General features: G+C 31.4%; 1 protein-coding gene across 5 annotated transcripts in view; it reads right to left on the bottom strand.

Moving 5' to 3' along the window:
- Amph (amphiphysin) overlaps window positions 1-17,359 on the bottom strand; it is a 48,661-nt gene extending 31,302 nt beyond the window's left edge. For all 5 annotated transcript variants that reach the window (XM_085187116.1, XM_085187117.1, XM_085187119.1 and 2 more), the window contains exons 1-2: window positions 17,328-17,359; window positions 12,710-12,904 (exon numbers count right to left, since the gene is read on the bottom strand). In XM_085187116.1, coding sequence (XP_085043242.1) covers window positions 12,710-12,778 — 69 coding nt within the window. In that variant the 5' untranslated portion in view covers window positions 12,779-12,904; window positions 17,328-17,359. The remainder of the gene's footprint in view (window positions 1-12,709; window positions 12,905-17,327) is intronic.
- Between the last annotated feature and the right edge of the window lie 79 nt (window positions 17,360-17,438).

Raw genomic sequence — 17,438 nt, 5'->3', positions numbered from 1 at the left:
TTCGCGAGCCTTATTGTAGTGCTAAAGGGTGCAAGGTTAGTTCCACCATAGGGTGAGAACCAAAGGAAACTTCATTTTTATTCTAAAATTTGCCCAAAAATAATAGCTGAAGCCGAAATTTGAAAACGGGGTCATGAATGTAGATAAATTCAAATAAAAAATATTCACTTTATTTAGTGACAAACTAATTTAAAATCTGACGTAAAGCCTATTTAATTAACCGACCGTTTAAATAGTAGTAATAAAATCTAAAGCGATTAGATAATCGTCGCGTGCAGGTGTATTGCAATTCGCATATCTCACGGGAATCTCTTTCATAATAGATTTAATTTGTTATAATAATATAAATATAATTTCATAATAGAAAATTTAGTTTATCTTATTTATAATTATGAAAATTTCATTAAAAAGTTAATAAACTAACTAAACTTAAATAACTATATATATATTTGACACGATGCTGGTTGAGTGGTGGAACTCAACGCCGTGCGTTGTCTAATTACCACAGCAGGGAAAAAATTTACTCCCCTGAGTAAGAATCGCAAACCCACAACCGTCAAGTTTACAGTCAGGTGCTGTACCGCTGTGCCACAAGGGCTTCTCTATATATTTTTGCGTAATATTCAACAGTTAGGTGACTAGAAGCAATGGAGCGCTTGTAGAGCGTGCAAGTAATATAGAAGAGGTTCAAATTCCAATAATTCTATCAAATCATCTATAAATCTTTCACAATCTGGAATACATAAATAACGTTAAAACATAATTTATCACAATTTTTATACAAAACCGACTTACATAATATGTATCACGCGATAAAAAGAAAACTTTTACCTCATACGTTTCTCAACACGAAGTATACTGTAAGAGCTTACAGGTATTACATTAGCGTGTCGGTGATCATTTTAGTTTCGTATTTTCGTGCTAACTCACTTTGCACCTAGTTTCATTTGTTACTATGTCATGCCGAAGTTGTCATGTGATATTATGTGGTTAGGTTGGCAGCATTGGGTTGTACATCGAGAAGATAGGCATAGACATTTAAATAAAAAAAAATATTATCTGTGTAATTTTCTTTTTTCATCTGTATTCCTCATACAGGAGAAACACATCGGCTATCCGTTCAGATATTTTTTTATTTACTGTAAATAATAAAAAAAAACAATTATATTAAATCAAATAAGTATATTTTTATTCTTAATTGTGGCAAATGTTTCTTCTCCCTTCCAATCATGTTTTCTGTCATCCATATATAGTACATTGAATTGATATTTCACGTGGGTTTGGCCGTTCACCCTAAGGCCTGACTAATGCAGGCTCTTGGACCTATTCCAAATTTAGAAGACTTTATTATACCGGTTTCTACTATTTATTTTTTAATACAAAATTGTAGTTTTTTAGCATTGAAAATTATATGAATATTAACTGTCTTTATCCACTAATATAATAAAGCTGTAGAGTTTGTTAGCATAAATGCACCAATCTTCGGAACTATCGGTTCGAAATGGAAAAATCTTTTTGATTTCATCTTTTGTGTTGGAGTTAGTCTACTTATCGAGTAAATGAATCTGTCATGACTCTTGTGTCGTAATACAACTATTTTTCATCATCAGCGGAACCACAGGTAAAAGCAAAGTAATAGGTACCAATATACAGACAGAGAGACCCCCAGGGTTACCTAACAGATGTGGTATTCGATACACAGCAATATGAGACGTTATCAAACACATGTATCAACAATCCGTTGTTAGATAAGCCGTGAAAAATTAAAACAAAGGCACTGAAACAGAGCAATACCGGACAGATAGCGATATCGAAGCTATTCCACGAACGCTTTAGCGAGAGAATTAATAGTATGTTACATTTCATGCATGAAAGTACACGTTGCTTTAGATAATTACATAGTTTGGATTAATGGATTTCTTACTTGCGCTTATGAAATGGTGATATGTTACAATGTTAGTAAGACGAGTGATTTGCCTTGGTTTTATTACAAAATATATTTTTAGTGCAGTATGCATGTGATCGACATAACCAGATTGATTCGAACTTACAAATGTGGCTTTTAAAGACAGACGCTTTACGCTTCCTCGACGGCTTCATTTCTTGATTCATCATTTCAATCATTAAAATAGTTATTTTTTATTTATATTCTATATTAAATGGATTTTTTATTCCAGACCGTAAATAAATATTATCAGTCATAATATTGCAGTATGTAAGTTAAAGGAAAGGAAATTAATTTGTACAAAGGAAATTAAAATACATTACGTCCAAATTATTGCACGACATGAGATAAATTACGACAGTGGCATGGATTATTCTTTACACTAAGTAATGGTCTTCGTGAATCGTTTTTTAGCTTCTCGCTGTATTCCGCATAAAGGAAACTAGAGCTAAGACACTTCGTACTCCAATTTCCGTCCAATTTTCAATACATTGCGTGTTGAGGGTGGCGGATTTTAACACCGCGTTTTGTGTTTTTACTAGAGCGAGCAAATAAAAATAATTTATTCCACGAGTGGGAATCGCACCAAAGCACGGTCGCAATTCAATCAGTCTGCGACCCGCTGCGCCACGACGACCTTACGTATATTTTCTCTACATGGTTATTCTAAGTTCGAATCCATAATCACAGTTTTAAACGCCACCATTGAAGTACGAAGGTCTAATATATACATTGGACATTCATATATCTATACGATACCCCATGATTTGTACCTATCACATACTTCACGTGTGTCAATCAAAGATTTGGCTACCTTGTCTCTGAGATTTAGATAACTAACTAAGTTAACAGTCTAACACAATTTTAACGTATTGTTAGTATATTTATTTTATTCTCTTTCCTGGTGTTAAGAAACACGCTGACCCATATAAATATTACATAAGCGCGGAAACTGTTTACTGTAAAAATAGTTGGTAGATTTTATCTTTTTTTCTCGGTTAACTGAGATCTTTCGCTGTCGTAATCTTTGCTGAAAATTATGTAATTACATATTAAAAAAAAATAGTTTCTTCTTAGAATTTTGAATAAAACAACACAAGATAAAGTTTTAAATTTTGTTCTACAAGAATATCAAGGAAATAAAAATATCTAAAATACCTAACAATGTTACATTTGCCCCATACCTATTCTCCAAATTATATAACGACCAAATATGTGAAATCTAATAATACACTCGTTTCCTCAATAAGTATATATAAATAAGGAAGTCATAGGAAATATACTAAAAACCTTATTTGAGGTAGAGACCTTGTACAATGAAGTACATAAGTTAAACAGTAATCTATTGTAATTCAGTTCTATAGTAGTAGTATAGTATAGAAACTATGTAAGCAATGTGCAGTGGGAGACTGTAAAGTGCCGGAGATTCATCATTGAGATGTCACGACGACGTTATCTGATAAAGGCACAAGGTTAACTTGTACATACGTTCAATATAAGATATGAGAAGCTGTATAAAGAAAATAAAATAAAGCTGAAAAGAAAATTGAAAGACTATGACTTTTTATGTCACAGCACGGCGTTAAGTGTCGCCATTTATCATGGAATGTCTCGAAAATTATGCTACGTGAAACTGTACTTTAAGAGAAGAACGACGAGATTTTTAAAGTCGTTATAGGCACAGTCAATGTGATTGGACCTACTTAAATAATATATGTCATTTAATATATAAAAAATATTATTTTTAAATATCTAACTTATACATAGACGTAAACATATGTATAGATTAAAAAAGTACCAAGAAAATGTATGAAAGTGACATATTTCTTAGTAGTACTAAGTAGTAGTACTAGTCTTTTATAAAAAGTACTCCTGTAATAAATCGTATTTGAAATCTTATATCATTAACTAATTCAATAGTATTAGATACTAATTCAATAGTAACTAGTAGTAATAAGCTATGTTATTTAACTTACTCTTACGAGACAGCTTTATAAGAAAACAAGGAACTCCAAATACCTGAAAATAGAAAAAGATCATTCAAATAAACTATAATATCAGTTACTAATACCTCTAAATTTACAATAATTAATGTTGTAATTTAAAGGGAGTGTCTTAACTTTAGATTCTCTTCCACCTACCTTTCTAAGCACCTGAGACGAAAAAGAAAACTAAATAAGATTTCATATCATCCAAGGCGGAAATGAAATACATGGTCAAGGCAACTCAACAAGTGGTTAAGTTGAAGGCCAGTCGAGAAAGTAACAAGAGAAGAAAGTGCGTGAGCAAAAACAAGCCTCCGTCGGAATGCCACCCGGTGACAAATAAAACGACATACTTGATTACGCCTATAAATAATAATTGCGTTAAAAATTTAAACTAATACATAATATATAAGTTTCTCATCTATTTAATAGGGCCCGTATTTGAATGCCGCTCTTAAGTCTGAGATCGATCTTGAAGTGACGTTTCCATCATAAATAAACATAGCATCTCAAGATCGATCTCAGACTTTAGAGCGATTTATAAATATGGGGCTAGGTACAAAGGTGAAAAAATCAAGACATATGTTGGTTTAATTGAAATAGGTAATAGGTTTATTTATTACTGGTTACATAAAATCGACTAACAGTGGACAAAAGATGGCTGTTGATGATGATGATGATGATGTTGAACCGTCGATCGATACCTACTGTAATATAACCTTTAGCCAGACTCTTTCGATTTAATTATTATCCACATAAAAAAACTTTTTAAATTGGAACCAAGCAAGTTCCTGAGATTACCATGTCCAATCAGACAAAATCAAACTAGTATTTGTCATGATCAAAAATGTATATATATATACCTTTTGAGCGATTGCTGCATGTCTATTATTAGTTGTATTAGTTCACTACAAAGTACCTAATGTTTACACGTGCAGTTATTAGGATTGATATACAATTATACATAAAGATTTAAAAAAATATCAGTGTACAATTTATGAAGCACGGTTCGTCCTGACGCAGCGGCACGGCATCGATAGTAAACATTGACATGGGTTCGATTCTCGCCGTACCACTGAACATGCATTGACTTGAAAATTGGGCGGAAAGTAGAGAACGGAGTGCCTTGCCAGTAATACGGCAAAAAATATAAGAAGTTAACGTATTGAGAAATAATACAAACTTACTATAATAAATTTAATTTGTAATTATAAACAAATGCCAGTTACAAATTATATAAATATAAAAAAATATAGTTTGTAAAGAGTAAGTGAAGATTGTTTCAAATATTCAAGCTAAAATAAAATAATTATTTAGGTGGGTTTTTAAATCCTATAAGCATTGAATAGTTGTCGTTATAGTTGATGTCCTACGTGAGGTAGGGTTACAGTATGCTACAGCGTTGGTTGTGGGTTCGATCCCAATCGAGGGAATTAATTATTTTCATTTTCTCTGGTAACAAAAAAATATATTTTTTAATTATTTTTAACACAAATATTCTAAGAATACTTTTGTGTGTCACACATTTTTGCATGTTTTTCTTTCTACGTTTGAGACAGTTTCATTCTACATCGTTTAACACCTCGATACAAACCATTTGTACTACTTGGCAAGCGCCATAGGAAGTGGGCGAAAAGTGATGATATTTTTTAATATTTGGGATATCTATCTATTTATTAGATTTATATAGGTAGATAGATATACCAACTCATATTATAATATGTAAATCTTGTAATAACAACGATAGATTTTGGACTAATAATGTGTACGTAGCTGGGTCCCACAGGGAAAACTTAGTGTCAAGACATTTTGTTCTCCACTTTTCACCGAATTCATCACGTGATGAGTGGCCAAACTCAACGCCGAGCTTTGTCTTGTTAGAGAGGGAAAGTGAAAATTATTAAATTTTTGGATTATATTTAAATTATATTCACTTTCCCGAGTTCCGAAGAAAAAAAGAAAATTCTGCTAGAATGATTATAAATCATACAGTAAAATCGCATTAAGAGTTACGTATTGGTCTCAGTTCCTTCTGAGGTTTGTTAAGACTTAAGTTAAACCACTTATACTAGAAATGCATACAATAAATGCAATCGTCTATAGATTTTGTGGCTTATCTGCACTCTACATAAATATTTTTAAAAGATAGGTTAATGAGCTTGTTAGCATTACGTTAAAGTATTAGTGAAAAATATTTAACAACTAAGACAATATTTGAGGTCAGTCGCGACAGGTTGTGGGTTCGATTTCCACTCGAGGAAATGAAATATTTTATATCTTCATTTCTTCGCTCTGGTGTCAAGACAAGCGCAGCGTTTATTTCCAGAATTCCGATGAAAATGGAGAGCGTAAAAAAAGAGTTTTTTTCCTAATATTCTCTTCTATCAGGAAATCGAGTGAAGTTCATACTCTGCTTTCACTTAAACTAGCATACATATAAAGAAAAAAAGCATTCTCAACAAAATTTAAATAGGCGTTATAAAGTAAAACGAATAGTTTTCTCTATACAAATCCGCGTATTAAGCAACAGCAACGACGAAAATGTTATTAGTGGGTGAGGCGTGGGATAGTTGTGCCGTGGGCGCGCAAGGACAATGCCCACACAATGGAAGTGCCTTAGCTGTCACATTTTTAATTTTTAATATTTTTATTTATTTTAAAGGTCAATCTAATTAGAATATTGTTAATGAATTCTTTGGTTCACATTTACTTGTGTTCAACTCTCACTCGGTGATTATTTTTTACAATTAATTTCCTCGTCCTGATAGAGAGGCAAAGGGCAGCGTTGAGTTCCGCTAAGCAACACGCAATGCATTGAAATTTGACCTAAAGATGAGTTAGAACGGAGTGAGGTGGAATGGAAGTAGAAGGGAGTGTTTACTATTGAGACTTGGATCCGTCATCTTTTCCTGCTAAAGTGTGAAGCTAATAAACATTATTATTTACTTAATTTTATTTTTTCCATTCAGTTTACGATACACCTTGGTTAGACAGCTATCACGTTGCTTTGGGAACTTAGCGCTCTATTTTTATAATACATTAAAAACAAAGATCAATTTAAAAATTTTGGAAATACTGAAATACACGTACTCGTTGGCCTCACGACATTTTATTCTTTAAAATAGAACCAATTGTAACGATTCTATAGAAATACATTTAAAATGTTTCAATAAAATGTAAAAACTAACTGTCGGTGTCTGATAGTGATATCATCGGTCAAAGACCCTGCATCCTGCAGCCTAGACGATGTTACCTTCTTTGTACGTACGGTATGGGTCAATATTGTATTATATGTAAATACAGATATACATACTGTCTCCTAGACCACTATACTAGTCAAATAAAGGAACAAAAACAGAAGTTATACTTTCAAAAAATATTCGTAATATATATATAGTTAATGATAGTGAAAACATTTTATTTCTTCAAGTAGAAATCGAACCCACAACGTTCCACGTTTATGCTCCTGCGCAACGATTGGTCTCTATACAAAAGTATGTTGAAAACCCGGACAAGCGATCCTTTTTAAGTAATTGAAGATTGAAAGTATTTCTTCTTCAGGAAATCACGGGGCTGTAAATCTGAGTATATGGTTTAAATTTGATTTTAAAAAGCTTGCAGATATCACTCGATATCTGCGAGCGTTCCTGAGATAAAGGCTCTTGACAGACAGACGGACGGACGGACAAGTGATCTTATATGGGTTCCTTTTTTCCTTAAAAAATACGGAGTCCTAATAAGAAATGAGTTAGTGTTAAACAATGTTTCTAAGCGAAATCAATATTCAAGTAAAATCACATGAAACATGAACATTTAAGATGGGTGGTAATGAGTCAGCGTTAATGAGTGATATATATATATGGATATAACACAAACAGAAGGCAAAATGATTATGCTGAGATAATTTGTTTTGTTGCATATAAATTCTTAATACATTATACGAGGTAAGGTAAGGTAAGGTTTGGTTTTGAAAGCATTATTTTTAATGCATATGCATAACATTATACGAGGTAAGGTAAGGTAAGGTTTGGTTTTGAAAGCATTATTTTTAATGCTAAATCAACATCTTTACGCTTTTTCTCGCATAGGAGAATAAGCAGAGTGTTAAGAGACTCCGTTCCCTACTTTCCATCCTTCCCGCCTGCATTTAGAATGAACGACTACCGATTTTCGACTATTGCGCCAACTTTCCGCCGAATTCTTAAGGCATAGCGTGTTAATTGGCTGAACTCAGCACACAATTAATTTTGATTTAGAGGGAACAGAATGTCTTAACACTACATTCCTACTCTACAGCATGAGGGAAAAGGCACGAGGATATTTATAATAAATAGAACGAGCGCGTCGATTGTCACAAATTGGGTCAGGCCAACAACACTTGTTCCACGGCTATAATTGTTTACCGAACACCTGTCTTATATAATTAGCATTCGCACTCGTAATACTGCGTAACTGTGAAACGTAGAATTGATTAATTAGAATAAACGTTTTATCTCGTGATTTGTATGTTTTAAGCTTTAAAAAAATGTCTAATATATAATGATAGTTTAATTGTAATAATTATTCCATTAAGCTCTTACTCCATCTAATATGCAGTAATGTTTAGGAAGTAAGAGAGTTAACCTCCGTTTTAAGTCCGTTGGTATAGACAGATATGCAATGTAGCAAATGAAGTTATTTATTTTTAAATATTTTATATACCGTTGTAATGTATATACCGTTAAAACGATACACCTTTATAATAAATAAGTTAATTATTCTAGGAATCTTTATAAATCAATTATATTCTTTAATTAATCTATTTAAGACAAAAAGATTATCTATAAATAAAACACAAAAAATTAAATACGTATTATATAAATAAGATAGGTAATCAGTATGCAAAAAGCACACAGATGGATAATAAGAAATGCACCGACAGATAGTTTTTATATAAAAATATTTTAATTTATCCTGGGAAAAGAAAATTTGGCGTTGGTTTCCACCAGTTAAGATGCAAAACAGAGTGTCTCAACACTAGGTCCTTCCCGCCTACCCTGTGAGAGATACAGGTAGTCTCGTAAAACAAATAATATATACAATACAAACTAAAATACCATTTTAATGTTAGAACAAATTGTAAATCTATTCTCGTCTCAAAGGGGGCCATAGAAAGTGTTATATTTCTTTACAAAGCTAAAATGACCATAGTGGGTGAAGATTTGCATTATAACAATACGAGGTCGCTTTCAAATCTTACTGGACAGGATGACAGAGCTTCAAAGTTTAATAAATACAAAGTTTTTTTTTTAAATTGTGAAGTGTGGAGTTAGTTGAGGCCAGTGATTGATCAGAGGCACAAGTCTGCGACTGGAAACGCGACAGGTTGTGGGTTCGATTTCCTTACTCTGGTAACAAGGAAAAGCGCGGCATTGATTCCGCCATTCAACGCACAATGCCTCGAGATTTCGGCGGAAAGTGAAAAACGGAAGTGTCTTAACACTACGTTCCTAGGTTCTTTTTGTCTGGCCTGATATGTTAGGGATTCAGCGTGAAGTTAAAAAATATATAGTTTGAGATTTTGCAGCGCCACCTGCATGAATTACACGATTAATTGTTTGCAATAAATGCCCCCAATCTCCAATAAAATCTTCTCTGTACAGAGAGCGATCAGTTATTTTTTTATAATAGTCTCGGTTAATGTTTATTATGTTTATTGCAAAAGAGACAGAAGCATAAGGACCCTCCGTTAAGTCACGAAGAGGTTGATGAGAGTGGATAAGGCGAAAGAGTTATGTCTAAACTTTATTATCGTATTTTTTGCCTACTCCATGCTATCACTAAACAAATAGAAGATAAATATAGCGTACCTGGAAGGTTAAGTTATTCTGATATAATTAAATATCATTAACGAGAGTTAACTATCGAAGTTAAACACAAAAAGTATGGGAGTTCTCATGACATCTAAACAGTTAGTTCAACCGTAATCCCCTTTGTGCTAGCGTATACTTTAATATGGAGACTAAAGCAGTTTCCGCTTTTTCCCGCAGAGGATACACTCCGTTTCCCAATTTCCGCCCAATTATTAGAGAGCAGAGAAGGTAAAATAATTCAGTTTTCCATTTTCCATTTCTTTCACAAGTTGATAGGATTTTTAAGTTTTACAATGTGTATGTTTTTGAAAATATATGTATTTACAATTTGATTTGCATGATTTGAATTGCATGGAAAAATAAATTAAGTTACATATTCGATATCTAATGTTAATTATTAATTAATCGTTAATATTTTGTAATATACATAATTAAGCTTAATGTACAAAAGAAATTTTAAATACGTTAGAAATAAGAAATAGCTTTAATATAAGAAATAACTATAATATTAACTGCGGACCGTGATCCGCAATAATGACTATAAATGATAAAAAGCTGGAATGCTCGATTAGTCTTCGTGTTTTTGCAAGAAACGGATATAATATCGAGATTCTTAATACCGTTGAAGTAACCTCATTTTATTTGAAATACATATATTGTTATTACGAGTTGCTACAATGAGAGGTCTACAAGATTGTTTTTATTCTCGCTTCACGTTTTATCCCGTGTATAAAGCGTGAAGGTGAAACAAATAGGGAGGATGGAGGGGAGTGTTAAAAAACTCTATTCTCCACCTTCCAACCTAATTTGAGACGTTCGTTCTACGCCACGATTATATATAAATCATCACATATAGAATCCAAATAAAAAAATTAACAGTAACCTATTTCAATTTTTTATTACATTCGATTACAATAACATTCGATTTCGAAACATTTAATAAAAATATCAGTGTCGTCAGTGTCACAAACACCACTGACTGACAGCGTAGTTGACGACCACCGCCGATCAACCCCAACAATGGCACGGCACGGCATGGAGATGGGGAGTAGTATTGAACACAGGAAATGACCTTATGTAGTCAATTAACTGACGGACAGATTCACTTCACTTCATTTCATACAAAGTAATAACTTAATTAAGAAAAACACAGCAACAAAAAGGCACTGCGTGACTTAACACTAGTGACTCAGTTCTTTCTCCCTATTTCAGTATGTGAAAATATTTAAAAAATACAAAAAACTACAACAGTTTTAGGTTCAATTCATACTACGAGAGATTGATCTATTTAGAATTAAATATGCAATGTCTCGACAATGTGGCGGAAAGTAGGGAATAGAAGTACATTAATGAGAACAGTGTCTTAACTCTAGGTAATGTGCAGGACACAATATAAAAAATAAAATTAACCTCAAATGAATATAAAGTGCATGGTTCAAGATTATTTATCCACACAAACAATCTCACAATGAAGTCATCACTACTTAATGCATATTGTACTGCTTATTGTTTACATGCAATATCTTATTTATGTTATGCATTAATTACTACTTGGAGTTGACTTTTGAGGATAAATCTTGATAGAATCTTTTTACATCCAGTTTTTTATAAAGATTCAAGTATGAATATACAGTTATCAATATTTTTTTATTTATATTGAATATATGTAAATATCTTAAAAATTAAAGTAGGTTTGTAGAAAAGTAAAAGTTGTTCAAGAACATAATGTCTTTTGATATAATTTATTAAGAATAAGGGGGATTAATTGCTTTTTGTTATTTTTACATTATATTTTTGATTTTTATATAAGTATATATTTATATCAAATAGCAGTGTTTTTCCAAAAATGTTTAATAATATTTTTAGAAAAACACTGTTTTTGGTATATTTAGTTTATACAAATGCTTCTAATAATTTATTAATGAATTAATTCTCACTTAGGGGAATAATTTTTATTTCTTTACTCTGATAGACAATGTGCAGTATTGAGTTTTGTCAAATAATGTGCAGTGAATCAAAATCAGACAGCAAGAGTGATAATGGAGTATCTTAAAATTAGGTTCCCTCTGCCTATTATATGTGGTAAAAAATATAAAGTTCGAAAAAAAAAATCTAAAACGATTGATCTCTGCCCTATTTTTGTTATTACATACTTATATTATGAAAAACCGGGCCAGTTGCCAATTCAGGTCATTATCCTACAAATACATAATATCATGCAAATTTGTTATAAATTATAAAGAATTTAATTCAATTTAAAATTTATTTTTAAAGAAAATGCATTAATTAACTATGCATTAAGAACATTTTGTACTAATTACAAAGTAAAAAAATGTGACCTACATTAAAAATTCTAAAATGAATGAATTAAATATATGTGACTGATGTATCCATGCACAGAAATAGAAGCAGAAATAATGATTCCACAGACAGCGACTGTCTCCGATCGTCTTGGCGGTTGCCACCTACAGTGTTATTTATAAAATTGAATTGGGCACACTTCCCCCAGATATGCTCATTGCCTAACTAAACTAATAATTAACATTAAATAACTTTTTTCTGTGTAATAATTGCATTCCTTACAATTTGATAGGCTTGTTTTTCTTTTATCATGCCAAATTTAACTCAACTATTAGAGACTATTAATAGGCATAGAGATTACCCTGGAAACGATAAGGTTAGTAGCGGACGGTCGCGTAAACTAGTCACGAGTCAGCTGAGTCGGTAAACAAGGATTACGGAAATATTATAATGTATATTCTACAGGTTAAAATCAACAGGTGAAAACTAAATGTTCGGCGACGACACTTAAGCCCTACATTAAGTTACGGAGTCTGCCCGGCCCTCACATCTACTTTCACGGCACTTGCATAGAATTTGAGCACAAACTGAGAGACTTTCAAATATGTTAATAAAACTATAAATACCTTCTCCTTGGCGCGTCCGGCATGTTTTTGCACTGATTTCGCGATTAACGCACCTTTACTTTCTGCCATTATCACTGTTTCATTACCGAGTGTCTTATATTTTGGGAACAGAAACGAACTGCTGTGTTTTAATTGTGGTTGTCACACGTCAAAATCCAAGTGCCGTGGGATTGTACTGCGCGCGACGACACGAACCACAGAACACATTTACTCAAAGAATGTTCACTTCATACTAAAAAATGGGTGACAAAACGATGCTGCTGCCATCTCTGTGCGTGCCCAGCAAAACTATTTGCGGGAAAATTTGGCTTTAGAATTTTATTCAAAAGCCAGAATTATGACTATTTCAAAATCATTTGGAAGTATTATTATTTAAATTATATAATAATACTTCCAAATGATTTTGAAAGAGTCTGAATAATTTATAGTACAATAATAAAAAATAAATGCAGTAATAAAACTAATAAACATTTTACATTTTCTTTATTGCTTATAAACATTTGTTTTAATTATATTTACACAAATAGTATTTCTGCAAAACAATTAAAATATACTGCTAAAGATTACAACATTGCTACAAGACAAACTTGCTCTTATATGTTAAAAACAATAACAATTTTAATTTTTATAAGTTAAATAGATCATAATCTGCAAAAAAAATATAATTTATATATTTATTAACCTATAAGATTGTAGGCAGTTGTACTTGATTGTTGTGTTATTGAATTTCTTTTTTTTTTGAAACAATTACAGACAAAGATAAAATTAATAAAGTAGGTATAATGAACTTAATACAGTGTTGGTCAAATTAAATCTAACATTAATATACAATTACTTATTTTTAATATATCTATTTTCCTTTTTAACAAAATGTTTATTTTTAACTAAACAAAATCTTTTAACTGTTATGTGGAAGACACTATTACATATAAAATCAACATTTTCATTAAGATGTTCCTCACTGAACTGAACTTCTTTTTTGAGGTTTAAAGAATATGATAATGTTTCGTATAAATTATTGCAGATTGTGGCACAGTTCTCAACACATAAAATCTTATACAATTTTCAGATACATAGTTTAACTTCTTTTTAGCATTATCATATTCTTTCAAGTCCATAAAAGTGTACAATAATATATTATCGGTATGTTTCACTTTTAAAACTGAATCACAAAGCTTGCATTGGGGAGAGCTATGACAAATGTATAATTTTCAAAAAAGTCATACATTTTCTTTAAATGATTGAGTTAGAGAAAAAAAGACATACATTTTCTTCAAATGAAGAATTGTCAGCCACGTTGGTACAGCGTGGCTGCCTTTCTTTCGATCTGCAGAATCACTATTTCAGCAGCTAAACATATAAATCCTAAATTTGCAGTGACTGTTGTCTCTCCGGGTAGCAATCCTGAAAATAACAAGAGTTAATAAAGGTCAGGTTACAGAAACTAAAATCAACATATCATTGTTAGATGAATCTTCTTGATTAAGCAATTAAAAGAAAATTAAAGAAATTGTTTAAGATTAATGTAATTTTAGTTGTAACTATTAGTATTTTGTTAAATTTATCGTATTGTTATAAAATTGTTAATTAATATTTAATATTTTATTTTTACATATATATCTATCTGTTTTAGGTTTTTTTCACTGTTACCATAAGATAGGCTATTTATTATGATAAGTTTTTATGTTAAATATATTGTCATTACAAGTGAACCAGTATCAATTAATAATATACTTGAATTACCATTTGAATACTTGTCAATACTGTTCTTTGCAATGCTCCAGGTATAACATTTGCAGGAAAATGTGATGTCCCTGGTTGTTCAGTGGAAAAATTTAAATCTTGGATTACCTGATTCTGAAAATAAAATATAATTGGATGAAAATACATTGCCAATGTATGATTACTAATATGTACATAAATAAAACAGTTTTTCTAAACAGTATTTTTTTTTCAATAAAATTGACAAATGAAGCCCTTTCAAAATGGTGACAACATAACATTCTATGTTCACCATACATTTTTTTCTGAAAATCGATAGAATACCATGGGCCTTCGAGGAAGCTAAACTTGGCCCAAGTTTCACAATTGAAAAAGTACAACATTTAAGATATGACTTTATCTAGAGTAGTTAAGGTAAGTGACGGTAACTTCGTGATAGTACGTGGTTTCGTGAGTTTTGCTTCTGGCAAAAATAATAAGCAATTTAAGTATTATTTACGGAAACTATATATTGGTATATAATCTTTATACTTTCAACTGTCTAAAAACTAAGTAATAATATTTTAATGATAAAATTGAGCGTATAGCGACATTTTAAACGCAGAGTTGGCTACAAACTGCATTGTAACGTGTCTGCGATGCTTGCGACCGTAAGACTAGGGTAAGAATTTCTTAAGGTTGTAGAAAGACAAAAGTAAGTTATTCGAATAAAACATTGAATATATGCTTTTTTGTATTCTATAATTAAACATTTTATTGAAAAAAAAAATAGATGGAAGCATAAAATTCTTTTAAAATTGCAATAAATCGATTCACGAAATAGCAGACATTTTATTTATCAAGTGTCCGCTATTTCGTGTTACTACCGAATTAGGGAAATCTTAGATACTTTTTAATAAATTTATATTTATGTTATAACTAAGATAATTTAAATTTAAAGCTTAAAATCAGTTACTGTATTTATTAAAGTTTCTCGTGATCGAAATTCGGTATATGTTTTGTCCACTTAAATTTCTATATTACTATTTTAAAGGTAACCTGAATTGGTAATTTTAAGCTAAATTCGTATAGGTACTGCCAATGTAATTTTATTTTTTAATCAACCTTTATAATTTATTTTTGTGTATTTTATCGAATATACGTAGTTGTTAATGATTACTTTACATAATGTAAAAAATACTGAATAAACAGAACTGCGGAAGTTACTAAAATCAGTAACACGAAATAAGATCCCCTACATTTCATTATTTTCTCTAACTTCGTGACAAATAAATCTACGTAAAATCAGCACATTGACTTCTTTGTCTTTGTTAATAGTGTTTATCTTAGTCTTGTTATAAGTCTAAATAAAGATCTTTTTATTTTTTCAAGAATTTTTCAGGAATATAATATATACCTACTAAACACAAAACGCCGTACAAACTGGTTGCGAAAATATATAGTTCTATAAACTGGCATACCTAGCTTCAAAAAAATTAAGTTGAATTTTGAGTTTTTTTATATATTTTTTATAAAAAAAATATATAAACGTTCAAAAATGTAGTTTTTTTAAAACTGAGCTTATATAATTTGTAAATTATAAAAGTTGGGGCTACTCGTGGCGCAGAAGTACAAAGTGTGACTGTAAAACCGACTGGTTGTGGGTTCGATCCCCACTCCAGGAGATGAAAATAGGAATAGTATAGAAAATAGAAAATATTTATTTAAATTTATATTTCAGGCAAAGCACGGCGTTGAGTTGTGCCACTTAACATGCTTTGACTCCGGAATTCCGCAGAAAGTGGGGAACGGAGTGTTTTAAAAACACTAGGTTCCTACCTATCTACATACCTACCTATCTACCTACCTATCTACCTACCTACCTATATACCTACCTACCTACCTAGGCCTATCCTGCTGTGTGCGGGATACAGCGTGAAGATGATTTAATTTGATTTGATTTTTTTTATGAAAGTTTTAATGTCGTTAAGCTGATCTACCTTTTTTTTTTTATTTACAAATTCTTTACAATCCAAACCAATAAAGGTGTTAATTTTTTTTATTATAAAACCTCACTCGCGAGGTAAAAACTTGTGACCCGAAATAGGGGACACAAACTCACGAAGTTAGAAACAGAGCTAAATTTTATCACGAAGTAGGGTTCAAATTAGAGGTCCACAAATAAATTAATATAAAAATTAAGGTTAAGTTAAACCGCATAATTCACACATTAAATTACTGCCAAAAGACCCACTTTGATCACACTAAAATTTGCAAATTCATATAACCTTTAATAATGTATTTACAATAGTTTAAAGTTATGAGAGCCTTAAACTGCCGAACTCCCGTACATTTACCTTAACACTTAATGATTACTTACCGGTGTGAATTGGTAGGACCTGTACTAGGGAACCTATATAGTTTAATTTCAGGATCTTCACGAGGGGACATTTGAGGCATCTACTTTTTAAATTGTCTCCCATATTTTAGATCCAAATATTCAAACAAAGAGAACAACTGAACAACAATAGAAATCTAAATATAAAATGCAACAGAAATGCTAAAAACAGGTTGCTTGTTTAAGTCGCAGTAGTATGTTCGCCATTTGCAAATGCTAATGCTACCATTGCCATATCAAAACATAATCCTACTACTGTACTTTAAATACCGGTTACATAAAATGTTTCTCATATCGAAAAAAAATTTATCACGGTGCCTTGCATACATGAAATATTATAAAGAAAGTTATTTATTAAACATTAAGTAACTAAAGCGTGAGTTAAAATTAAATTCTTAAAAAAATACTCTTAGAAAAACTACTAATTAGTAGTTTTACTTTAATATAGCAACCGGACTCGGCTCCCACGTAGGTATGTCGCCCAAGCTCCTAAGGAAGTCGACCGGGCCTGACACGAACTCGGTGCTCACGCTCAAGCGGCTGAAGGCGAATTGACTAAATGTCACCTGTCAAATATTTATAATTAGTTTATTGTAACGTATAATAGATGGCGCTAATACTAATTGAAGA

The sequence above is a fragment of the Heliconius melpomene genome, chromosome 6, assembly GCF_056956725.1.
Source record: "Heliconius melpomene rosina isolate 202511_hmr_F chromosome 6, ASM5695672v1, whole genome shotgun sequence".
Taxonomy (NCBI): domain Eukaryota; kingdom Metazoa; phylum Arthropoda; class Insecta; order Lepidoptera; family Nymphalidae; genus Heliconius; species Heliconius melpomene.
Note: the sequence above shows the minus strand (reverse complement) of the source record. Positions and strands in the feature narration are given on the sequence as shown.